This window comes from Neodiprion virginianus, chromosome 2 (assembly GCF_021901495.1).
Source record: "Neodiprion virginianus isolate iyNeoVirg1 chromosome 2, iyNeoVirg1.1, whole genome shotgun sequence".
In the NCBI taxonomy this organism is placed as follows: domain Eukaryota; kingdom Metazoa; phylum Arthropoda; class Insecta; order Hymenoptera; family Diprionidae; genus Neodiprion; species Neodiprion virginianus.
The window spans coordinates 23,457,872-23,485,400 of NC_060878.1; the positions used below are offsets into that span (position 1 = coordinate 23,457,872).

Here is a 27,529-nt window from a genome sequence, read left to right on the forward strand (position 1 = left end):
GGGGTCAGAAATCTAAGATTATTATTGTGGATTGTAGCTGAAAAGGCCCTCTGAAAATCTTTCAATCCAATCTTTTTTTCAATTCTATCTTTCAATCAACCAATCCAACAAGTCATTGTTCCAAGGTTAGATTCGACGGTCATGGGTTATGTTATGTTTATTCAGACTGAGTTTGTTTCGCGCTCGGCCGACTATGGCGCTGTAGGTTTCTTTACATTGCCAACATAACTGTTTCGTGAAAAAAATTAGCCGTCTCAGATTCATTGTCCCCAAGTCTACCTACACCATGTTGTATTAGACGTAAATGAACTAAACTAGAATCCAAGTAAGCCACTTCAAAGAGCACACACATACATCTACAAAAAATCTTATTTTAAGGACTATTGTATCATGATGAAATATTTAAGCCGCTCAGTTTAATTACTGTCTAGAAAAGTCAGAACTTTTCTGTGTATTCCGAAATACGTTTATTTCTCATTTTCCAATACTTTTTAACACTCTTCAGTTTTCTGTGTCCTAGATCATTCTCTAATGCCAAGCCGCGTTGTCGTTCTCAGGATTCATCTGAATTCTGTTCCCGAACGTCACCGATGGACACTCTCGCCGCCGTGCTTCAAGCATAAGAAAATATCCTCGTGAGGTCAGAGCCTGGTTGTCGGCACCACTTTATCACCATGTATCCTAAGTTTTTAATTTTAATGGAGGCAAGTCGTAGTTCTTGGGCTTTCAAATTACTCATGTCACATAAATTAATGAAACGTAATCAATAATATGTTTGTTCTACCATACACACGCGAAAATACACAGTCAACGGTCAGCTGTCAGCTTGGTTGCATTAGTTTGATTTTTTTCCACCAGATGACGCATTGCAAAGTAATAATATAAGGAAACGCTCTGCCGAATCGTGTTCAGTTCTTGATCAGATTTTACGAGAGCAACGCAACGGACTGAAGTCAATCTGTGTATCGTTCATGAGTGTGTTTAAGAACTTAAATTAGCAATCTTTCATCGATACACGACCTTCCTTCAATTGTTTATTGTGCTGTATTGAGTACAGTATATGAAGTGTCATTTTGCATTCAATGATCATCACTGAGCGAATACTATCTTATTTGGGTGCTTCTAGGCCAGAAATTCACCTTCACAAGGCTTTAGTCAATTCTCAACCTTGCTGGCTACCCTTTAGTCGCTCTCTGCCTTGAGGTCTAATCTTCCGCGTATCCAGAAGCTTTTGGATTATGGTCTCATCTGTGAGGACCAGTTACTACGCGATTTCACAGATAGACCATCTGACAAAGGGTTACTCATTTTCTCTTAATTCATTGCTTTTACATTTGCCTCTCAACAGTTCCTACAGCCAACCCTGAATCCTAATAGTAAGCCAAATCTTCGTGCTATTTGAAACAATTACAGTTTATTACTATATTTTTTGCACAGCTAGATCAAAAAGAAGTGTAGTTGTCGTATCGTACGGATCGTATCATATGTGTGTTTTTCAAATTTCTATCTCCCAGCAATGAATTTTCTCGTAACTAATGATACTGCACATCGGCATATCATTTATTAGACGGCTTTGACCGTCTTGCGTGGCTTCCCATCAGAAGCGCAAAATTCCAACACGTAAACATTCATCTACATACATTCTTACATCAGGTGCTCAAGAGACGAAAACTTTCTATTCACCTATACCAAGCACAAGAAAACAAATTTGAACTCACTGGTGATGAGAGGAGTTAACGACAACAGAGTCAGGGCGGCTAGGTGGTCCAGTGGAGTAAGGCTCCAGTCAAGCATCTCTAGATACCAGGTTTGATTCCTGGCTCCGTCGTTAATTTTTCGAAATCACCAATTTTTCAAATTTATATCTCCCATAAATTTTTAACGTTGGTTAACCATAAAAACGAATCAAACAGTCTGTCTATAAACTGCACTTTTATAAAAAATGTGGTGCACAGTTGATTTCAGCATATTCAAAATCTGAAGTAGATTGATAGTTATTTATAATTGTATACGTCATAATATTGTTGATTTTACGATATTTTTATGGTTATAAAAAAAACTTGAAAAACTGTTAAGACTACAAAACATATTCTTGTACACGAAACTATCTACATACTCGTATAGTAAGAAGAACTATCGTCGTGGGGTTAACTGCACCATCGTCATAGTATGAGAAACTATGAATGTGTTCCCAATTCGAAATGCGTTTCTCATCGTGCAGAAAGATGAATAAGTCAAGCAAATTTCTTAATACAACAAAAGCCTTCTTGTCATGATCGAATAAAGTATTGATTCGAGTAAATCTTTTGATGTGTTTCCGAAATTGAGAAAACTGAACATCATTTCATGTGAAGCTTATGTACCGTTGCTCCAAGTCGCATATTCGTTGACAGAAACAATTAGATATATCAAATACAATAATTACATAAATCTAGTAAACAAAAAATTTACATCTATTGAATGCCATACTTTGTTGGTCGAACCGGAGCTTGTTTGGCGTAACTGGTTCAATCAGTTGCACTAATTTGTTTACTGTATAAGACGAACACCATATGCTTCTAAAGAAGTAGAAGGTATATTCATCGGAAACATCAGTATACTAATACTATGTACGGCCACTAGGCGGTGAACTTTCTCATTATGGAAGTAGCTTCAGTGATAGGTATAAAACAGGGTAGTCGACTAGGAAGTCGGATACGGATATCGTAAGATAAATGTGTCATTAGACCTATTCCAAACGAAGCTAACATAATACCTGGTGTCGAGTCATCGAAATCAAGATTTACGATGGATAAACAAAAACTATTGACACATATTTATTTCATACTTCCGCATATACAACAATAAGTTTTCCGATTTTATCCATTAAATTGTCAGGTAAATCTCAGAAAATTTTGAGCCAACAGAATTATAAATGATAAACTTCGAAGAATACGTTTTGTGCGCTTGAATAACTTTAATATTCAGTCAATACCAAAGATTTTTATAACAACAAATTTCATTACCTGTTGCAGCCATTGAACTGTAACAGGAAAATAGGATAATCGTATCTAACTCAACGTCAGAGTCGAAATCCCTAATTATAAGGTATCCGCGGTTAATAAATAGCTTCCGAGTCACTTAAAGTCATTTAAATATTACGCGCCGTTACGCCATATTGACTCGAGTCGAAAAGGGTACAGACATTCAAATTCAGACTAGCGCGCAGGCCTCAAATTGTCGAGCGAATTATCGATCCAAGTCACGTGCGGCAGGAGCCGGCACAACCACTCTTGCGTCAACCCCCGTATATAGTACATAGTTTTGTAGTTTGACTCTTGTGTGAACTTTCGCACGTAGTATTTCGTTATAATAATTTGGCTTCTATGTCAGCTTCAGTGGGTAGCGTTCGCGTGATTGGACTCTTGTGTCAACCCCGTGCCTATTACACGATTTTGTAATTCGACTTTTGTGTCGACTTTTGTACGTGACAATTACATAGTTTGACTCTTGTGTCAACCTTATTGTTAATACAGTATATTTTGTGACTCGACTATTGTGTTAATTTCGTACATTTTGACTCTTGTGTCAACTAGTGCGTATTATTTTCTTGTAATTTGACTGTGGAATCAATTCCATCGTAATTGCGAGAGTCGGATTTCGACAACAATTTGTAAGTACAAATAAACTTGTATATTCTGTCCAATTCTTTCTTATATGCTCTTGGAAATTTGGATTCTCCCTTCCTCGGGTCCCCAAATGAACTCCCTTGCGAATAGAGTCTATGAATAAAACTATTATTGTTATTTGTTAGCCAACTGAGCTTAGCCGTTATTTCGTTTTCGTTAATTTTGATAATTAACTGGCGCCCAACATAATATAATAAAATTGTCTGAGTCTCGACAGCACTTGACCCAGGCCGCGTCGAGTAGAAGCAATTCAAAATAAAATATAGTTCAGTATAAATCGTCAATAATCTTGATAAATTGTGAAACAAATAGAAGGGAGTGAGTTGCTTCTGTCTCAATGGCGCCCAACATGGGGCTAGTTTGGGAAAATTAAGTTAAAATTGTATATAAATTAAAACTATTAAAGTGTTCTTTGTCTAAACTTTTGAATCGTAGAGCGTTGGAAATTGAGACCCGGCATAGCAACTGTATAACAATATGCCGAGACACACGGCTTAGTCTGAAAGTAAACAAAGTCATCGCGGAGATCGCTTCTCTCTCTTTCCTCTCTCTCTTTTCTATCTTTCTTATAATACCTCTGTTTATCTTTCTATATGTTCTCTTTCTGTTATTTATTTTATTTATTTTGTAACACTGTTATATCGTATATAAGTGTACATGTCTGCTAATTCACGTCACCGAGTTTAGATCTTGTTCTGACCGTTGACGGATTAGTTAAATAAATAAAAATCGCCTATACAAAGAATAGGGCGAGAGTTAATTAGTAACATCGGCTATTCGTCAAAACGAATCAAAGTCAATTATTGTCAATAGATGGAGATCTTGCTCCCGTCTGTTGATAATTTCTCAACAAAATAGAATATTGTACATCGTTTAAAATTCTCATTGTTATTTTGTAATACAGGAAAACACTGCTTGACTTTGTGGTTTAAATCAAACAGTAGCAAAACCTAGCTTAAGAATTTCAATAAACAATTATCGGACTAGATACTGGCAAGAATCGTACGGCTTAAAGGAATTGAATCAGCAAATAATGCCTATAACTTATTCACCACCTAAAAGAAGGCGAAATAAAAATCAGATTAAAAAAGGTAGTGCAAATGCAATTGTAAACCCAACAAGCTCAGCCGATTTGTCAAACGAAAGTACCGTGTTAGAACAAAGCGAACGCGTTATAACAGGCGGTATTCGTCACAGCCCGAATATGAATCAACACATGCAAGGTAATGTTAGCCAAGATGCCCCCGGAGCAAGTTTGTCACGAGCGATATCCGAGGGAGGAGGGCAAGGAAGTAGAGTAAACACGCTCCCTCTCACAGTCGAACAATTAGTTCAGTCGCCGTTATCTAATCAAGCCATGCAACCTATAATCAATCTTATGAATGCTATGGAAGACGCGATTAACACCATCTTAGATAAAATTAACGGATTAGTAAGCGGGATGTTGAATAAAGAACCAAAAAGAAACAATGCGACTAGAAAAGCAGGTAGTCATCCCGACAAAGATGAAACGGATTACTCAGCGGATGACGAGGCAATAGAATTAGATCAACAAAGCCGCGGTAACCATCAGCAAGTGCCTGTTTCTATACAAAATTACCAAGCTAATCAATCGTCTAGCGCATTTGTTCCGTATTCTCGTAGCGTAGGTCCGACGAATTTTTCAGGCTATCGACCAGTAATTGAAAATACGTGGATTAATGAAAATTTACAGAATCAAAGATCGAATCCATCGATAGTCACAAACGGTTCCGTTGAAAGGGAATTACGTCACGTACATTTTCACTCAAGCTTAGATGCACCAACGAGATCAGGTTCTCTTAATGCAAATGTTCAGTTATCACGTGCAGCAGGCAATGATAGGCAATTTCCTGAACAAACAATACCGTACCTTATTAAAGTTAAAATCGGTCAACCTTTACCTAACGGTCAGATTATCGACGAAGAAGTTTTTGTTAGCGAACAACAATATCGACAAATCTTAAACCCATCGGTAGATTTTCAAAATCCGCTTATGAGCTTGCGAACCACAACACAGCCAAGTTCGAATGATCGAGCACGTAGCGTTAGTTGTACGTCGACCTATTCTTTTAATTCGAATAATTTAGCATCGTCAACACAATCCGCGGGAATCGACTGTCAATCTTCTAGATCTGGAAGGGGAAATTTGTCTTGGAGATCGAGTGATTCCAGCGATGATGATGACCAAAATAATCGTCTAGTAAACCCCGCCTTTAGCTCAGGTATACAAGACACACAGACCGCACAGCATACACCTCGCGGTAGAAATAACAATCATTATCCGAATTCTAACAACAGTTACCAACCTTCAACGTTAAAAATCGGTCAAGTTGCCAATTCATGGAAAATATCTTTTCCTAAAACAGAAAAAGATCCAGAGCAATTCTTGTTAATTTTGAAAGATCTTTTATCGCCTAGCGGCATACGAAAGGACTTATTTGTTCCTTGTTTGTCAAAATTATTCGAAGGTCCTTATAGATCATGGTACCTCCTAAACAAGGCATCGTGGCATTCGTGGAAAGATTTTGTAAGAGCTTTCCGTGGAGACTGGGTAATTAAAAAAGCCGACGCCGCGCCGATCTGTTGTATGAAGTGGGCGACCTGACAGTCGAAAAAAATGAATCATTAGCCGAATTCGCTTGTCGAGCTCGACTCATTTTCGAGCGTATGCAAACACCTCTTTTTAAGGAACAGCTTAGACAAATTCTGACGAAATTCAATCCGCGGTTAACTTGCGAAGTCCAAACCTTGGTCATGTTAATTATACACAATTCTTCCGTTATATCAACGAGAGAAGTTATCTGTATCAAAGGTCTAACGCACAAGTCAGTCCTTACGGATAATGGCACCGAGTATATGAATAAAGATGTCAAGGCATTTCTAGAAGCTCGTGGAGTGGAATACCTCACAACACCACTAAATCACCCACAAGGAAATCCGGTTGAACGTGTTAACCGTACAATAAAACCTATGATTGCGGCATTCGTGAATGAAAACCACAATGAATGGGACGAGCATTTGACAAAAATTCAAATTGCGTATAACACAGTACCTCACGCAGGCAGTCGAATATCGCCTTTTTATTTAAATCACGGTCGTCAAGCAGTATTCAAGAATATACGTAAACCGGTGACGACAGTATACGAACATCCGACGAATCGGTCGAGCATTGGATCAAAAGATTAGGCAAAATTGACGAGTTCCATCACAAAATTGAAAATCCATTAAAAACGTACGCGGATAAAACTCTTGCCAGATCTAAAAACGATAAGCAAACGTCTGTAGAGATCAAAGTAGGGACCGAAGTATATTATCCCAATAAAAAATTGAGCAATAAAGCAGAAGGTTATTCAGAAAAATTCGCTCATCGTTTTATAGGACCCGTTCATGTAAAAAGAGTACTCGGACCAATGGTCGTCGAATTGGCAGACAAAACGAATAAAATTATTGGAAAATACTATGTCACGGATTTAAAAATACCCCGCCGTAGTTTACGAAGTCAATGTACCCCTTCACAGGACAACGTACGCGAGGTTGACGTACATGAACTTGGCTCGCCAATTGTCGAAAATGTGAATTCGGACTATTGCATAATTTGTCGTTAATTATCCGTAAATTAGTCGCGCGACTAATTTTTTTGTCGCACTAAATTTTCAAAAAAAAAGCGGATGCCGTTCTGATTTTTCAAGAATTCAGCCCGCCAACTACCAAAAAAACGCACAGCGAGCATCATGCGTAATTCTGATTTGGTTGATAATTTGCCGTAAATAAGCTGCAAATTAGTCGTTGAACTTTTGTTTTTGTCGCGCTCAATTTTCTAAAAAAAAGCAGATGGCGTGCTAACTTTTCCAGAACTTAGCGCGCCATCTACCAAAAAAACGCACAGCGAGCATCATGAGTAATTCTTATTTGGTTGATAATTTGCCGTAAATAAGCCGCAAATTAGTCGTTGAACTTTTGTTTTTGTCGCACTTAATTTTCTAAAAAAAAGCAGATGGCGTGCTAACTTTTCAAGAACTTAGCCCGCGATCTACCAAAATATCGAGGCGGGAACCGAAAATTCCAGGAATAAATGGGATAAAAACAGACTCCTTTTCGTAGGAAATAGGGAAATAGATAGGTGACTGATCCTAATCTTCTTAAGAAACAGCTCACCCTAGAGTTTTGGAAGGACAAATGTGAATGATGGTATAACAATTCAAATTCACTAAGTGAATTTGGGAGAATACACGAATAAAATAAATTAAATATGTATTCAAAAGAAAAGAAACGATCTTATCTGAATCTTTTCCGTGTATTTCTTCAAAATAAGGCCACCAGTCATCCTCGGGAATCGGGGAAGGTTGGAAGGAAAAGGCTGTGTCAAATAACCTGAAAAAGTGCTCACAAAAACTGATACTTAAGGTTAATAAAAATGTGAAAATCAAGCAATCGCTCATCGACCTCGAAAAATAATCGTGGCTCTATTCACATTTCAAAAAAAACCAAAGCCTATCCGACACAAAACTCGATTCCAGAGAAGAAGGTTCTAGAAAGAAACAACCGAAGAAAACAAATTTCGAGTTGATTAGCAACTCAGAAATAACAAACCACTATCAAGTTTTCGTAATAAGAAGAAACATGTCTAAAATCCACAATTTAATAAACGCCGGGATATTAGCCCAAACCTTTGACTTCCAAAATTTTGGAAAAGGGAAAAATGGAAGGAGTTCTCTTGTGGATATTTCGACGGAAAAGTTGAAAAAGGAAGACCCGGGTTCTTATGTCCATCATGTTTTGAGTAAGTGGAAAAGTAAACATAAGAAACGAATTCTCTTCATTGACCTTTTATTAATTTTCCTATTCTTGGAAAGTTCCAGTCCCGAACAACTGCGATGCGAGCTGGATCTTCATGTAACTTTTTATAAGGACAAGACTTTTTGCACAGGCTGCAAAGACAGCCTCATTTTTATCGAAAAACCGACCGAAGGATGCAACGAATGCGAGTCCGTCAAAACGGAACTTAAAGCAATTATCAAAACCGCTTTTTATTTTCCAATTATCTAATTTATAATTTGAATATCTATTCTAATAAATTCCTTTAAAAACAAATCTTCAATAGAAATATTTAGTATTGAATTCAAAAACTTAACCCTGTTCTCGTGACATTGCAAAACAGAAATTAGAATAGTCTTGGTCGGCTGTAGCTTCTGCATTTATAACCAAAACAGGAGCCGATAAATGAGAAAAGGTTTGTTTCACTAGCCTAACAGTATATATAGGAATGTAATAAAGATTCAAAAGGGTAAACACATCATCTACACATTACATTCGTATGTATACACTGTGCTGGAAGAGACGAAAATTCTTATACATTCATACCAGGCATACGAAAAAACAAATTCGAACTCACTGGTGATGAGAGAAATTAACAACAGAGTCAGGGGGGCTAGGTGGTCCAGTGGAGTAAGGCTCCGGCTGAGCATCTCTAGACGCCAGGTTCCTGGCTCCGTCGTTAATTTTTCGAAATCACTAAATTTTCGAATTGTCAATTTTCAATATTTGCTATCATTTGATCAACGATCGGCACACAGATAGATAGAGAGATCTGTTATTGTATGCAGAGTTGTGAAAATAGTAATGTGAAAGTAATGCATTACTCATTACTTTAAAAAATGTGTATTGGATAAGTTCTCGATTATAAATTACAAAAGTAATGTGTAATGGATGAGTGTTCCATAATAAATTAAAAAAAGTAACGTGTAATTGATGAATGAACCATTACAAATTACAAATGAAAAAAAAGTAATTCGTAACGGAGAGTATTCCATTACAAAAGGAAAAATTGCCGTACTCGCATAACGATTTGTGCGAAACAAAAGCATGCAAATTAAAAACTTGTCCATATAGCTACCTCATCATTTCATTTCAGTCACTGAATGTTTCTTCTGGACAGAATTGCGCAATTTTATCGATATGCATGATGCTCGCTGTGCGTTTTTTTGGTAGATGGCGCGCTAAGTTTTGAAAAGTTAGCACGCCATCCGCTTTTTTTTGAAAATTGAGTGCGACAAAAAAATAAGTCGCGTGACTAATTTACGGATAATTAACGGCAAATTATGCAATAGTCCGAATTCACACTTTCGACAATTGGCGAGCCAAGTTCATGTACGTGCGAGGTTGACAAGACAACAAGAAGACCAACAAAGAAATAAGCAACGAGGCTAACTCCGCCGACGGACCGCCCGTCTACGCGGAAATGTTAAAATGTTTAGAGATGCTGGCGAAAGAAAAGGCCGACCTTGAAGCCATAATGATCACTTTGACGAAAAAGGTGACCATAGCTCACAATGAGAGTATCCCAGCTTCAGCATCGTCGATGACTCATTTCAGACCCGAGACTGAAAACGCTTCAGGGAGTAATCCGAATCCAGTCGACGAAGGAACACCACCTACGATCAAGGTGACAGACCTTGAGGAATCGGTTGTCTCAACTGCAGTTCAGGTGAAGTCTCCGACAAAACCTGAAACCCTTCGCTTTCACGCCGACATCGACCACACTGGAACTGAACTAGAGCGGCTTATAAAAGCAATGAGAAACCTACCACCGCCTGAAGTAAAATTGACGATATCAGAAAAGGTTACCGAATAGCAGTTGTACCGGGAAAATGTGCTCAGAAACCGAATCCCAACTAGTCAACACCCGTTGAGCAAATCATCGGTTACCGGGAAGCCGATCAAAACAACTGACGATCCGGAAGCATTGACGGCACCATCAGTAACAGTCCAGCCTTTACCTGTGTCGACGCTCCCAAAATTTGACGAACTACTACGGGAAGTGGGACTTCTCAAACCGAACTAGGCCTCAACCGGCGAAATGAAATACTTCGTCGATTTCCGGATTTTAAGCGATGATCTTTTAAAGAAGCTCATCATGAAACGTGCGGAGATGCTTGTGATCAAGAAGGAGGGCAAATTAGTCGACAGGGCCACGCAAACGTATGTGACAATCGTCGGCAAACAACACGTCGTTGGCTGTATTAATTGTCGTTCGGCCGAACATCATTTCAAGGATTGTTCACTGCCCTACCGGCCCGGATTTTGTCAAATTTGTGGTGCTGAAGGATTCGACACCGAAGATTGTATCTACCCTCACGGCATCGAAAATGAAAGAGCTTTACACCGCTGCCCTGGATGCTCGCGAGACCTGAATCTCTACTGCCCGGAATGTCCAGACTGCAATATTCGACATGCAGGACACAGCGACTGGCTACGCTTAAACTACGCAGCCTGGCCAACTTGGTTGATCCCACAAGACCACTGTTACTTATTCGACGAAACGGACAAGGTTCTTAAACGTAGAGTGAGAGCCAAATTTACTGACCCTCAGGACTACCCGAATAAAGTCAGAGCGTTCCTAATAAGGGAGAACGCCCTCCTAACATCGAGGCCGAGCAACCCCAGAGCTAGCTCCGCCATACAACTATCGAAAGAAAAACGTCAGCAGGCCCTTGATGCCTTATACAAGCCGTTGACGATGAAATCACTAGACCACATCATGGAAGAACGGCCCGAACTGAAGGACGGTGAGGAGGTTACTGTCATCGTTCCGACCAAGTATAAGAAGCTTTCGACAAAACCAAAGCAGGGTGAAGGTCAAGTTCGTCGCCAATCCTCGGACAATCCATTGACAATTTCCTTTATCATATAATTCTAAAGCTAAAATATTTTTTTATATATTTACATTCTGTGATACATTGTTAACATTGTCGATCCTATCACGTGTCGATTTAATCATACACATGCCCAAAATATAATACAGCCAAAATGTATTAACTATAATCTCTACTTGTGTTATTGTCCATCTAAATTTCCAAGTAGGCAAATAACTTGAATTTTCAGTATCATAATTCCTGATACGAGTTGGACAGAACTACAAGTCGCAGAATCAAGTAAGTGGTGAACCCATTTATCATCAAAAGAAAAGGGTAATAATGTAACGTTGAAATTTAATAACTTAACCTTACAAATTGTCAACCACCGACGTTGAGTTTAGAAGAGGGAGTGTGTAACAGGAAAATAGGATAATCGTATCTAACTCAACGTCAGAGTCGAAATCCCTAATTATAAGGTATCCGCGGTAAATAAATAGCTTCCGAGTCACTTAAAGTCATTTAAATATTACGCGCCGTTACGCCATATTGACTCGAGTCGAAAAGGGTACAGACATTCAAATTCAGACTAGCGCGCAGGCGTCAAATTGTCGAGCGAATTATCGATCCAAGCCACGTGCGGCAGGAGCCGGCACAACCACTCTTGCGTCAACCCCCGTATATAGTACACAGTTTTGTAGTTTGACTCTTGTGTCAACTTTTGCACGTAGTATTTCGTTATAATAATTTGGCTTCTATGTCAGCTTCAGTGGGTAGCGTTCGCGTGATTGGACTCTTGTGTCAACCCCGTGCCTATTACACGATTTTGTAATTCGACTTTTGGGTCGACCTTTGTACGTGACAATTACATAGTTTAACTCTTGTGTCAACCTTATTGTTAATACAGTGTAACACTTTATTTAACCTGAACAATTAAGAACCATAAAAAAATAAATTATAAATAAAATAGTCGATAAAATTGTAAAGATAAAACCGTAGAAATAAAACAGTTCAAATAAAAAAATTGCAAGAAAAGGTAGAAATAAAAGTGTGCATTTAAAAAAAAAACAAAAGCTATACATTCATTCAAACATTCACACATACACACCATTTGGGAAATACGCCTTCGATACACCATATGTTAAAATCAACTGGTTCCTTGTCTTTGTCGTTGAATACAGTTGAAACCGATAAGTCACTTGCCAATCCAGATATTCTTCTCTTCTTCACTCTCGTTCGATGGATAATTAGAGCTCTGTTGTTCGCCTTTAAGTTTCGTCGTTTACCCACAATGAGATGGGGGATGAGAGCAACTTGGATCGTGACGACATCGAAGATTCGGTGAACTTAGTATGGTGTATATGTGACTTTGTAAATCTTATAACTGGCTAGATTTTCTACTTCTGCGGAGTATTATTATTGTAGGTCTGTACTGGTTGGCGTCTTTCCGCAGAGTCCCTTTCGCTTCTCTCCTCCGGATCTGTTGCCGGTTCCGCCAGACTGGTCAACCGCGCACTTTCCTTGCGTCCGGTTAAATCCGAAATATTACCGCCCATATTCGAATGCATGTAATCGTTACAACAGTATATTTTGTGACTCGACTATTGTGTTAATTCCGTACAGTTTGACTCTTGTGGCAACTAGTGCGTAGTATTTTCTTGTAATTTGACTGTGGAATCAATTCCATCGTAATTGCGTAATTTTTATATAAATAAAACTATTATTGTTATTTGTTAGCCAACTGAGCTTAGCCGCTATTTCGTTTTCGTTAATTTTGATAATTAACTGGCGCCCAACATAATATAATAAAATTGTCTGAGCCTCGACAGCACTTGACCCAGGCCGCGTCGAGTAGAAGCAATTAAAAATAAAATATAGTTCAGTATAAATCGTCAATAATCTTGATAAATTGTTAAACAAATAGAAGGGAGTGAGTTGCTTCTGTCTCAGAACTCTTGACTCAAAAACAACAAGAATTAAAACAAGCTCATTTTGTTTTGATACAACAATTTCATATTTTCAAAACAACACGATTGAGGTGCGTTCAATCAATGTTTTTGTCGTTTCAATCACACGATTTTTTTAATACAAAATTCACATTACTGCAAGGAACGCGCGCCATGTCATCTATGCATATATGTAAAAATGAATGTCTGTCCGTTCATTCCATATGCATGAACGTATTTCGTATATTTTCCAGAACGTCTGACCCGAGTTCGATTATTTTTTTCTGTGAATAGCTATAACGTCTTTCAAGGATTTAGGCTAAATTTCATTACAACCTGATGGATCGTTTTGGAGAGGTAACGATATTTCTAAGTCAAGTCATAGCGGGATCACACACTTAAGCGCACGCTGACTGAACTCTTAGAGATAGAGATTAGGTTAGGTTATTTTATTTTATCGTATTGGATGCGTGCGAAGCCGCACCGAGTAGCTAGTCTTGAATAAATTGATAGCATAATCATTCGAAGGCTTGATTCCATTCTGTATTAAGTTGTCACAAGTATTTCGGCCGGCAAAAGTATTTTTTTGAATTAAGTAATTATTGTATTCGCCGCATTTGAGTATAGCATTTAGTTAAATCAAATAAATGTCACTTGAGTCAAATAATCCTTTCTCTTTGTGTAAAGTTACGAATAATGTTTGAACATAAATCTGTCTAACGCAACTACACCGTTCGTCTTACGATGCGCGTATTGTTCAGCCGGATCCCATGTCAAATCAACAACAAAATTATCGTACAACGGACCATACCTTTAGTTCATGTGGAATACAAGTTTACACCTCTACACGCATGTAGTACCTGCCAACAACAATATTAGGTATAGCAATCCATATTATAAAACTATAGTCATTTACAACAATAGAATATAATTATCACTTCCAGTCACCTTCTTTTTTTTTTTTACTAAAACACGATAAGTTCGATTCTATTTTTGCAAGAATGTGCTAGGCTAGCCTAAACTATACGAAACTCCATTGAAATGCTACTCAGAATGACCTTAATTCAATGGAATTAATCATAATGTGTCAAATGAGAATATTTAACACAGCCGCACGGTAGCCGAATATTGACGGACGCTAATGATTCTCAGCGAAATTATCAGTATTTAAGTAAACAAAACAAAGTAGTCAATTGCATATGCATTTTACGATTCAATAAAAACCCTTGTTTCAAACAGTTTCACTCTCTTCTGCAGGTCACAAATATGAACAACCATTATCGGTTTTTATTTTCCCCGGTGCGCCGTATAGATTGGAAATTGAAATAATAACCGTGAAAATATTCCACGTACTTCAATTAAGGTCATGTAGTACTCCTACCCTTTCCGACCGAGCAAACTTACCCTTTTTCTTCCTGTATTAGATAAACAAACGAACGAAAAAGGTTCATATTTTAACTTTATATCGTTCCAATCAAGGAACGCTTGGCCGGTCACCCACTTGATCGTGAGAGCACCTTTTATCTGCGATATTATTGTAATTCCTAGTTCTCGTCTAGCGACCTCAACATTGCAAGAAAACAGTCTCACGATGGTTCATTTTGCTCTTTATTCTTTCCGGAATTGCGCAAAGTATTTGAGGAAATATAGTAAATGTGAAAATAAGAAGACGTGTAAAAAAACCACACATTTTTTTGACTCTTTTCCGGATATGAGTAACTTTCATAAATTCCTCTACAAAAGAGCAATGCACCGTTGAAGTTTGAACCCTTTCTGTTTGCTTGTTAATATTTATAGAAAGAAAAATGATAATTTTTTCCGGTTGGTAAAAGTATAAGTAGAACATGAACTTAATATCCAGATTTACACATGTAATTGTGATACAAAATGTTGGTCCCGGCGATCCGGAAATAGACCATCATAGTTTTAAGTATTCTGTTTTCGTCTTCCACAGGAAATCGAAAAGGCAGCGTGAGCGCTTGTGCCGATATGTTTACAACCAGATACTGACTGCAAAGTGTACGCAGTTCAATGGCTCCTGGCCCGAACCCGATGACCCGCGGTGGAACAGCGGCGAATACGTGGACCTTCTGCCAGATTGGTTCCCGACGAACGCTAGTAATGCGACGAACGGTTCGTTTCCGGAAAACGCAACCGTCGCCACAATACAGGGTAAGCATGAACTCACAAGTATTTTTATATAAAACGAGCATGGTTTACGCATTTTTCCATCCGTGTTTTCCGTACACAAAATACCCGTTTCTATGACGGTGGAGTGAGTCTGCGTATGTACATTTGGGGACAATGAATCTGAGACGGCTAATTTTTTACACTAGACAATTATGTTGGCAACACAGAGAAATATACAGCGCCATAGTAGGCCGAGCGCGAAACAAAGTCAATCTCAATAAACATACTATAACCCATGGCCGTTACAATACCGCGGGGATAATGACTTGTTGACGTGTCAATCCAATTAGAAGGTTAGATTCGACGCTCATGGGTTATGTTAAGTTTATTGAGATTGACTTTGTTTCGCGCTCGGCCTACTATGGCGCTGTATATTTCTCTGTGTTGCCAACATAATTGTCTAGTGTAAAAAATTAGCCGTCTTAGATTCATTGGCCCCAAGTGTACATACGGGGAGTAGACCACTTTTATTTCCTAGGACTGAAAAGTGGTCTTCTCCGTACTGCGCGCATGCGCTGTCGCGAACAAATCTGACATTACGCAACTCTAACCTCAATTTCGTACTTTGTGAAAAAACGCGTAACATACTCTTGTAATAAAGAAATAATCATGTGCAACAAGGAGGCAACGGACTTTTCGTCTCGCGTATTTGCAATATACGTCTTCGGCTCACCTACGACTCACATTACAAACTTACGCTCGACCCTAAAAGACCGAGTTTGCCTCCTTGTTAGACAATATACTTGTTAATTCAGCGTAGGGAAGATGGTACCCTCAACTGCAAGACAATTCAGAAAATAATATTACACCGTCTTGTAAACTCCTAAAGCGTTTTATAAACCGTTATACATTTTCGTTATCAGCCGAATTGTAGTCATTAGAAAAGTAAGTAAAATCAAATGGCGCTTCGGCGTGATTGGTTTTTCAAACGTATCATAATTAATACTAGTGTTAAATTCTAAACTACCCGACAATTGAACATTGGCCAGTACATACTCAATCAAGATGATGTAAAATATTAGATAACAAGATATATTTTTCAAATTTAGAAGAGCAACAGAATCACTGTAAACCCATTATAACAATTTACTAGTATTTAACGAAAAATGGAAAACATAATATATAATACCGTTGTCACTACTAATTGTAAGAGCAGATGATTATATGAAACTCACCCAGTCAAGAAATTACAACGATGATTATTTCATTCTTCTTTGGTATAAATTTTTTTTCAATACAATAAATATTCATTCTCACATGGACCATTTATTTTCGCATGCAATCAGTCGCCTAAAATTTATTTTCGAAGATTTGAGTGACTTACAGATCATTTCGAAACCTGCCATAACGTAATATGCTGAATCCATCACAAATGATGCAAGCCAGCGGGGTTTATATTACAGAATTGCTCGTAACTGAAGTATGTTACTTCTTGCGCAAAATAAACGGATACGTATATTTTATTATAGGCCAAATCGATTTGTCACGCCCGATAACGATTTTTCAAGATTATAAGGCAAATATGGTTTTTCCCTGATATTTAACATGTAATTTCCGAAAAACGACCGCCAATTTCCCAATTATCGAGCTTTTCTAAGAATTCTTGTTTTGGAATACGTAGAATCTCACACTCTGTCAAGTGCACGTTAGACTAATAAAACGAAAAAAAGGTCCCGAAAATTATTCTACAAGCTTAATCTTTATGATTTTTTTTTTTGCTTTAATTCACGCTGAGACGCTCAGGGTCTCACCTTCTTTTGCAACTTTTATTTATTTAACTGCTTTTTTGGTAACAACTGTTGAGTTTTTTAGTTCCATATGGTCCTGAAATATTTCTAAGTCTAAAAAAATATAAAATTTATTTATTTATTTATTGCAATAATATCACGCGTAAACAAACGGTCGAAATTCGTACTTTTCCACGAGAAAAAGCATTTTTGCTAATCTATGATTAAACTCCAAATATCAATTTTTACACACTTCATACACACCTAAAAATTTTACAAAATTTTTTCAAAATTTATCTTCTTGTTATTTTGTTTGACCGCCATATTAGATCCGCCATATTGAATTTCTAGATCAGATTCGTGATCAGCGACCCCTAAAGACTATGTATGCAAAATTTCAAATGAATCGCATTTCGGGAAAAATATATGAATGAAAGTCGAGATGAATGGTTTAATGTACAATTTGCAACAGTTTTCAACACCATCAAATCCTCGCTTTTCCACACTTACCTAAAATATAAAAAATTCTTGTTTTGCATTCACCATCCAAATATCTAGCCTTCTGTTTAAAATGATTCAGATGAGATGCTGAGTCCCGTACTTCCGCCGTTCGAGTTGTGGCAGACAATTTTAATTGCTCTCTCGTTGGCAATCTGCATTGTTCTGACTGTTGGGGGGAACATCTTGGTTCTTCTAGCGTTCATCGTCGATCGTACAATCCGCCAGCCTAGCAATTATTTCATCGCTTCCTTAGCTGCTACCGACATGCTTATTGGTGAGTATAAAAAGAAATTAATCTTAACTTTACAGGCAGAGTTAACAGCTGAACATGCTGACGTTTTTCGAAATAAGGTAACGAAGCTCAGCCTTCGAAATTTCATCAAATTTGGTTAGAAGCTAATATTTTTCTAGTATTGCAGTTGTAAAACTGTACTACATTAGTAAGTTCCAAAGGAGTTCAGCGCATTTGGCTCTTAACTTTGGCTGCTAGATTCACATTCATTAAAATGCACATTAACATGTTCAGAATAAATTTATTGCATTCCAAATCAACAACTTTACTTCAAACAATTTTCCACTGCATACCTAAATAATACTTCACGATGTATATGTGGAACAGTACAATAGTAAAAACATTTGGCGATGTCACAAAAGTATTTTGTACGAATTATTATTACTATTAGAAATACTAATAAAACGATAAAGACACTTAGAACAGACTCCAGGTTAGCCATTTTTCTTTTTTTTTTTACAGTTTTTTTGTCGAATTGACGCTGAAACCCTTTCCCAACAAACCTAGTCCAGAAGTAGCTGCTTTTGCAGCGTTTGCTCACGGATTGTGATTGATTCAGAATAAAATACCACAGACCAAATCATGATCAACCCTAATCGCTAGGTCTCGAGATTGTTACGTGGGGGTGAGACGTGTCTGAGTGGTGGTAGTATAATTATAAATAATCAAAGATGCTCCCACCCAATGATAATGAACAAAAATTAAACCTAACAAAGACCTACCTTTCAATAATCTGGTAATTTGCTGCCTAGTCCTATACAGGGCCGTGAGAGTTGCTTAAATGGTTGAGGCTAATTTAAAATAATTCAATGGGATAGGTGATCGTTCAAAATAAATGTTTAAATATGATTTAAACTGGTAAAGGATAGCGCATATTCTTGAAACAATTGATGATGAAAAATTAACGATAACAAATGAATGATATAAAAATCAAATGCAAGAAAACATAATTATTAAAGTGTGTGAATTTAAACACAGATAACGTCAAAGGAGGAATTTATATTCAAACACGGAGAACCTGTAGAACTAGTATAATTCGATCGTTTACGCTCTTTAGCAAGTGTTGTATTATCTTAATGATAGTTAGGTACACATATAATTGATACCAAGAACATCTATGCTAAACGATTATTAATTCTACTTTTGCTCCGACGGGCTTAGTCTAAGGCTTACGTCTACGCACTTCGCGACTTAACAGGCGAAAAACATGACATCTTGGGCCTAAGGGTCGAAAAGCCTGCAGCTATAACTAAGTTATCCAATAATTAGCCAATGAGGTGTGAGGGCGACCCCCTGGTGCCGCTCCACATGGTCAGCATTACTTTGGAATGCGACTCGAGTGCTCCGAAGGTAGTCAATCTCGTCAATCATACAATTAAAATACTAACTAAATATATTTTTATTTAGTTCTCACACATTTATACATACTGCTTTCTAAATAACCTATTTTATTTTGATGTAAATTGTATAAGTGGTTTGTCCAAATCATTGATGATAATTTTAACTTGAAAAGTGAGATATTTCCAGGCTGGGCATCATTGGTACTTGCTCAGCAATCTCTTACCTCAGTTCTTGGTACTAACTAATCTGATACAATGATAAACCTAATACTGTGGACCACACGTTACTTTTTCTAGGAAGTGTGGAAATGATTGTTATGTGAATATGAGAATAAAATAATATATGGTGTGATATCCTTGTTCGATTTTTTGCTAAAACTGTTGATGACATACATGCAGCAACGTTGTTGAGTCGAGCATTAGGGTTATTGACAATTTGAAAAATTTCTGAAATCTAAAGTAAATTTGATATTATTCTGCGCATGCCAAATTACTAAAATTCCAGTGATTTTCTATCCTCCCGGGAGACAAACAACTTACAAGAAACGCATCAATATATTGTGCTACAAGTGCGGAAAATAGGTGATGTCCGATAAGTGTGAGTACTAGTGTGAAAGCAGCATAAGTCAGGGCGAGCACTGTAATCACCCGAGTCAGATATCGCCAATTTTCACGTGTGACAGACGCTACTTTCTCTAATACCTGTGAAAGAAAATTTGATTTGACAAGCACCAAAGGTGCCACTAACAGCGCGTAAAATATGGGTTAGGTAACTTAGGCCCAATGCCCTACGCGTGAAAATAAGTTATTCGAGAGTGTGCATGCACCAATTAAAGTCCTAGTACATAAATTACAGCATTTCAATTTTGCGCATGTGCCAAAGTGGCTTTACCGCATTGTTCGGAAGTGTGGCATTGTACGCACGCTTCACAGGCTTCAGAAATATACCTTTCTAAGAAGCTGTTAGGAAAAAAAATATCTTGGGCTCAAGAAATCCCTATAAGATTCAGCAGAATTTATAATTCGAAGGTCTGATACTTTCGATGTGTAGTTCAAGCAATTGGGCTTTCATTCTCTCAATTCACGATGTATCAGGTTGACGGCAATTTACAGTTTATATTTCACTATAACTCCAAAATGATGATATTTCCTTTTATACTTGAACCCATGCGAGTCCGTCATCGAAACTTAAACCGAGGTCGATGAAAATTAATATCCGATGCAAAAATACAAAACAGGTTTCTTTTATTTAATATAATCAATTTCAACGAAGTGAAAAAAAGGTTCAATTATTGGAACTCCGCATCAGAAGCACTACATTTTAGGTGAAAAAGATCCTAAAAGTTTCAGCACCCCCGATTCGAAGTAGCTATGCCGCTCTAGACTGATTATTCAATTCTACATTGATGAAATTTCCAATGACCTGTAAAACTATCTTTCTAAATCATCTTGAGTTATGATCAATGATAATTTACTTACTTGTGCCGAAGTTTCGATCAGGCCCAGGCCGTCGTCGTCGGACTATGCAACGTAAGAGTGAACATAAATGCTTATTCACTAGACCAACACTACAAATTGTACAAGTGCAAGATTAAATCTTCACCCTTGAATTTCCGGCCATGTTACCAAATATTAAGGAACTTTATCATCACAATATTACACGTTAAAAGTTACATAAGTTATAACGGTTACAGGTATGAGTTGCGTTTCATAAGTAGGAATAGACTCATTGGATTATTATTCCTTTAGTATCAATTTATGATTAAAGGTTGCATGTTGCGCATTAGATGTTAAAGGTTATATGCTTGTTGATGAAGTGATCAAATGAATTACGGAGAAAATAATGCCAGAGCATAGATAACTTACCGTTAGATGTTGAGTGTCGTTTCGTTTGTTTACAGTGTTTTCCTTATTGATGTGAAACACCTCCTCAGTCAGCCTATTATATAAATCGTTTTCAATATCTAGAATTTTTGGATTCGAGCGTCTGACAATGAGTGAGGGCGCAACCAAGGCAGGTCTAATTTACCATGTCCAAACTTTTGAGATCATATCATCATCGTTTTACCATATTTTTGAAATGTTAAGAAGACGTTCCTACATAACTTTTGTAACAGTTTTTACAATTTTCCAAATCTATTGTTTGAGTTGAGGCGTTCAACGTCTGAGAAGTTAATGCTTTTAATAACTTGTACTTCATGCGTAAATTGTACACTCTTCAAAAAGTATAGTTGAATCTAGGCTACCCAACTTTAAAGACGAGGTACTCTGAGCTCTTTTCCAAATCTCTCTCGGCAACGATAGAGAGCTGAGTCGTCATATTTGGTGCGAGCTTGCTGAGTAAATGTTACGAAATGTGATGAATATTTCAAAATAAATGGGAGTTTGGGATTCACTGGCACAACTTAATGAATAACAAAACACTGTCGTTGTGTTACAGGAACTGTTTCCATGCCATTCTACACCGTCTATGTGCTGATGGGATACTGGGATTTGGGGCCATTACTTTGCGATCTTTGGCTCTCAGTGGACTATACGGTGTGTCTGGTCTCCCAGTACACTGTTCTGTTGATCACTATTGATCGGTTTTGTTCAGTTAAAATCGCTGCCAAATATCGAGGCTGGCGCACAAAGAACCGGGTCATATGGATGGTCACGATCACCTGGATTATACCCGCACTTCTCTTCTTCATCAGTATTTTCGGATGGGAGCATTTTGTAGGATATAGGGACCTTCTTCCGGGCCAATGCGCGGTTCAGTTCCTAAAAGACCCAGTCTTCAACACCGCCCTAATTATCGGGTACTATTGGACGACTTTGATAGTCCTCTTCATCCTCTACGGAGGGATATACAAGACGGCCTATGACATGCAGAAAAAGAGCGAAGCGAAGCAAAGAAAGATGCAGTCAATGGTTGCTCTGAGTGCCGGTGCAATGTCTGGGATGGCTGGACGAGCAGCTGGGATCGGAATATCCAAAACGCAGAGCACACTTCTGAGCCAAGACAAGCCAAAGGGAACAGGTTCACCCACTGGAGCTCAAGTTGGATTGCAAATACCTTCCAACGTTGGTGCCAGCGGGGGTAATAGCAGAGTGGGTGGTGAAACTACAGAAAGTCAAAGAGCATTGACCAAATCCACTCACGGTGTTTCTGTCCCAGAGGCAAGTACTAAACAACAGAATGCCGCGAATGGGCCGGCGGATTTCGAAAAATCTGAGAGATCAAGTAGTCCAGCCTTTGACTCAGACGAAGATAGCACCGTAGGTCTGACCCATCAGCCCATTTATACAAGAAAACCGAGATCGTCGTTGGCAGGGCTTGTTGCCAAGTCAGGTGCTCTTCAGGTAGTTGGTGGAAACAACGAGAAGGTCAACGGTGCTGTACACATCGCATCGGACATGGGTACCCCCAGTAAAGATATTTCGCTAACGATGCCAACCCGTGTTATCGAGAGCAGCGTCAATATCCAAAAGTCTCCGACGCTGCCCAAGATTCAAGAGCAGCTTCCCATCGACGCTGAAAAGTCAAGCAGCACAATAACACCAGAGCAATCATCATACAAAGAAACACGACCCCGACAAATGACTAGCTCTGAAAGTCGAGTTTGCAGTGAAGACTCATCCGAAGTGACACCATCGGCACAGAGGATGCATCGGACACACGGAGATCAATTGACATCTCCCACTGAGCCTGGAAACATCGTTCCACCACCTTCACAGTTTCAGAGCAGTCCACTACCCTCTGAAGGTTCTCCAATCTCGTCATCATCGGACAAGCCAAGAAACTTTCAAACGCCTGCCCCTGCTAATGCATTCTACGATGTCCTGACAGGACTGGATGGTGCAGATCTAAGGTACATGGATGAAAGTTCAGTGATAGTTCCAAGTCCTTCATACGAAAGTCCACCGTCGTCGTTCTCATGTAGTCTGGCCAACCCTCTTTCGACGGCTCCACCTTCTCCGCTCTTAGGAAATTCTGGAACATCTGCGGCAAACACTAGTCTCCTGCAAGCTGCCCTGATAAGAGCGACGGCTCAACAAGCCGAAGTGAACCAGTTTCCGACCCACCATCAGCAAAATCATCCTCCCCAGCAACACCAATCTTCGCAGCCACTCGTCACACATGCTTCGAGTCAGACTCATCCACCGCGAGTGTTCATAACTCATCAAAGCAACGCTGCCTCGCAGACTTCGCCAACTATTAGCAAAGTTAATACAGAGGTAACAGTAAAGGCAGAGGATACTCGGAAGCAGCCAGTAACGACGGTAATAACCGCAATTTCTCAACGAGAGTCCTCAAACAGTGAGACTGAGAGGTACTTGGATCACCCTACAAGACTTATACCACTAGCTCAGAATTCATCGCCCAGCAGCGCGGTACCAACAATTTCCGGTACGACAAGTGCAGAGGCTAAAAGGCAATCGAAGAAACGAGAATTTCAAGCTGATGGTAAGGAGTCGGGCTCAAAGAGAGACTTTGTCCAGACTATTGGAAAACGTCTCAAAGTTAAGACGCAGAAGAAAGATCCGACCATTGGCCGACAGAAATCAAGGACCGAAAACAGAGCTCGGAAAGCTTTTCGGACAATCTCCTTCATCCTCGGGGCCTTCGTCGCTTGTTGGACTCCCTACCACATCCTAGCGCTGGTGGAAGGGTTTTGCGCCAGCCCGCCGTGTACCAACGAACACCTTTATATGTTTTCCTACTTTCTCTGCTACGCTAACAGCCCCATGAACCCATTCTGCTACGCACTGGCGAACCAACAGTTCAAAAAGACTTTTACCAGAATACTCAAAGGTGATCTTCACATGACTTGAAACGTAAATAGCGTAGCTTGTAACTGCAATTTTAACCAACCTTCAGTGTGCGTACCCAAGATACGTTTAGACTTTCAATTATAAACAATTCCACGTGACGTATCAGGTTAACTTCAGGATCGCGTTCAATGAGATCTTAAGGTAAGATGATTCGGTAATTAGAAAACAATGCAATTTCACGAGTGCCCTTCAACTTCACATGTCTGTAAGAGAAAGGCTGGATACTGGTCCGATAAGGACTGACGAGATCTCGGTTTATCTTTACCAATAAACTCGAGTTCAGTGTATCTATAGTATCAAAACTACAAGTGATTCGACTGCACCCCAGCCTCTGTGGTGATTTCGTGGCTTTTGCAGTTTCTTTCACCGCTTAATTTCGGAGATAACGAATCAAATCGCCGTTTTCTCGATAGTTTATCAAAACCTTATGACATTTATAGGCTGAATCTATTTCAAATTATGCAAGCCAGCGGAGGTCATATTTCAGAATTGCTCGTAACTGAAGAATGTTCTTCCTCGCACAAATTAAGTGGACATGTATATTTTATTATTACCCAAATATATTTTTCAAGCCCGATAGTAATTTTTTAAGACTATAAGGTAAATATGGGATTTCCTGATATTTAACGTTTAATTTCCATAAAATGAAAGCCAATTCCACAATTTTCATTTTCTCAAAACTCTTGTTTTGGAATACATAGAATTTCACACTCCGTCCAAACAGATAGCAAAATCCAAAAATTTGGCCAAAAAAATATCAGAAAAAACTTATATTCACCGTCAAGGCCGGATTATCCATAAAGTAGTTTAGGCAACTGTCTAGGAGCCCCGCACACCGAGAACAAAAAATTTGAAAATGTTTCATCGAGTGAAAGTTTAATTTAATGATTTGTATCCTCAGTAACAATGTTATTGCTTTTATTTTATATTACGTCGTCATATTTCAAATTATTATGGAATGATATTCGATTTTTTCGCGGCGCCTTTAACGCCGACTAATCAGAGAAAAAATGTATTTTAGGAAGTTAGAAAAGGTTAAAGGGGCCCCGAAAATTGCAATGTCTAGTGGCACCGACATGCGACATGGTTAATCCAGCCCTGTTCACCGTATAATCTTAAAAAATCGGTATCGGGCGTGAAGAATTTATTTGGGTAACAATAATGCATAGGTATCCGCTTATTTTGACCAAGGAAAAACATACTGCAGTTACGAACAATTCTGGAACATGACCTGAGCTGGCCTGTATCATTTGAGATGGATTCAGCCTGTAATAACTTTACGTACTTCGACTGCCCCTGGTAGGGGCACTTAGGTAAAAAAAAAAATTAATCACAGTGCTAAACTCTGTCGGACATCTTGTGTTTCTGTTGCCACATTTTAGTCCGAATTATATCTATGTATGTATGGGTATTTGCATTCATATTTATATACATATTGTAGGTATATTACGTAGTATGTATAGGCCTGGACAATAATTTACGTTTATAAGGAAATTAGAAATTGGTACGAAATATAAATTACTTAACAGTGTCCGACACACATAGTACCAGTACAAAATCTGCCGTTCTGTACATATATTATTGCGAATTAGTGCTAATTTTGCCTATCAGACTGTGTAAATAATGTATATGTGTGAATATCCACTCGTTCATAGTTGAAAATCGATAAATATCCACGTATGAACATGCGCAAGAAATCCCGAGCACGCATTATTGGCACTTGTTTGTACGCAAATAATTTAGAGTACATGTGACCTATTGTTATAATATGATACTTAAGATCAATCAATAGGAGTACAGCTTTAAGTGGAAAATGGAAATTTAAAAATTATTACTAGCTTGTATTAGACGTTAGGGCAATACTTACCACAATGGGCTGTAATTACGTTATAATCTGCAGATCTACGACTTACGTGGAATGCACAGCGAAAGACACAAAGTGATTAATTGAGTGTTGCGTACTAATTCTATTCATGTACACACGCACGATACGTACATATGTATAACTACAAGCGTACATGAAGTACTATAAAGAATAAGGCACCGAGTTCTAGTTCTGGTACTTTGCAGTGTATGTTTAAAACCCGTAATATGCGTCAGTTCACGAAACTTTTACCATCACTGTGATAGAATTCAACGATCACTTTTCTCCAATCATTTTTTACAGAGTCGCTACTCTGGTGTCAGTTTTTCATGGAGTACACAATTAAGGACCGATGGAATTTATTCCCTAGCCAATCCTTAACGGTGAAAAGTACTGATAAAAACTAATCACAGCAGCCATCATTTCATTTAAACAAACATACGTACGTGTAATACTTTAATGATTCACTTTTGAGTACTTTATTGAAATTACCTCGAATGGAAGAAATCACAATCCATTCTTCGTCGCACGAAACTTTATCGCCCCGATTATTTCTGTGCGTATCAGATACCTATCTTACAAAATCTACTTTGGGCTACAGCTATCTGTAACAAGCAAGTGTGCGTTGATTGTAGCCGTGTTGTGTATTAAGGTGGTTCTTAGAAAGGTCATTTTTTAATTTTTATCGTTTCACCCTCCGAATCGGCTTGTAACAATTCAAAAATAAATTCGTAATTTTTTCAGATTTTCATCTCAACTCTAACCCGCTCATGCAAGAGGGTGGATTTTCCCATTTAACGCTTTCGGGGTACATTGATCTACCGCACAGATTTCGATTAAATTTTGTGTAGGAGGTTTCTGGGGTCGCTGATTACGAATCTGAACTTGAACTTACAAAATTCAAAATGGTGGAGCCAATATGGCTACACCAAGTGACTTTTGGGTTTCTGGTCTGACTTTTGAGGATTGGATCCGTTATTTTGAATTTTGAAATTTCGAGTTCAGATTCGTAATCAACGACCCCAGAAACCCCCCACACCAAATTTCATCGAAATCTGTTCAGTAGATTCAATGTGTACCTGAAAGGGGAAATCTACCCTCTTGCATGCACGGGCTAGAATTAAGATAAAAAACTCAAAAAATGAGGGGATTTTTTTGGAATTAATTGGAACCGATTTGGAGCGTGAGCCGGTCAAAATTCAAAAATAACCTTTTTAAGGATCACTCTAATGTGTACACTTATATGTATATATACGTATATACCGGAAGATTCTTATGAATCTCGTCGATCAATATCAGCAGATAGGCAATGGAAACTACATTTTGTATTCCGACATGTTTGAAATGTAGCTTTGATCGCCCACCTGCTGTGGTTGAGCGAGGAGTTTCACAGAAAACTGCCGGTGTAGACAATTATCCTGCGGTGTGCATGAGCCTAGAACAAAGTACCACAAGGAAAGTGACCACTGAACAAGCAATATCCTGCACGTTTAGCTACCCACAAGCTATGTATCTGTACATAAACACACAC

At 38.4% G+C, this 27,529-nt stretch overlaps 1 protein-coding gene across 1 annotated transcript in view; it reads left to right on the forward strand.

Moving 5' to 3' along the window:
* LOC124297785 (5-hydroxytryptamine receptor 2A) overlaps positions 1-24,258 on the forward strand; it is a 152,441-nt gene extending 128,183 nt beyond the window's left edge. Inside the window, exons 3-5 of the mRNA XM_046749099.1 lie at positions 15,221-15,438; positions 17,764-17,958; positions 21,757-24,258. Of these exons, the coding sequence (XP_046605055.1) occupies positions 15,221-15,438; positions 17,764-17,958; positions 21,757-24,134 (2,791 nt within the window). The 3' untranslated portion in view covers positions 24,135-24,258. The remainder of the gene's footprint in view (positions 1-15,220; positions 15,439-17,763; positions 17,959-21,756) is intronic.
* Positions 24,259-27,529: the final 3,271 nt, after the last annotated feature.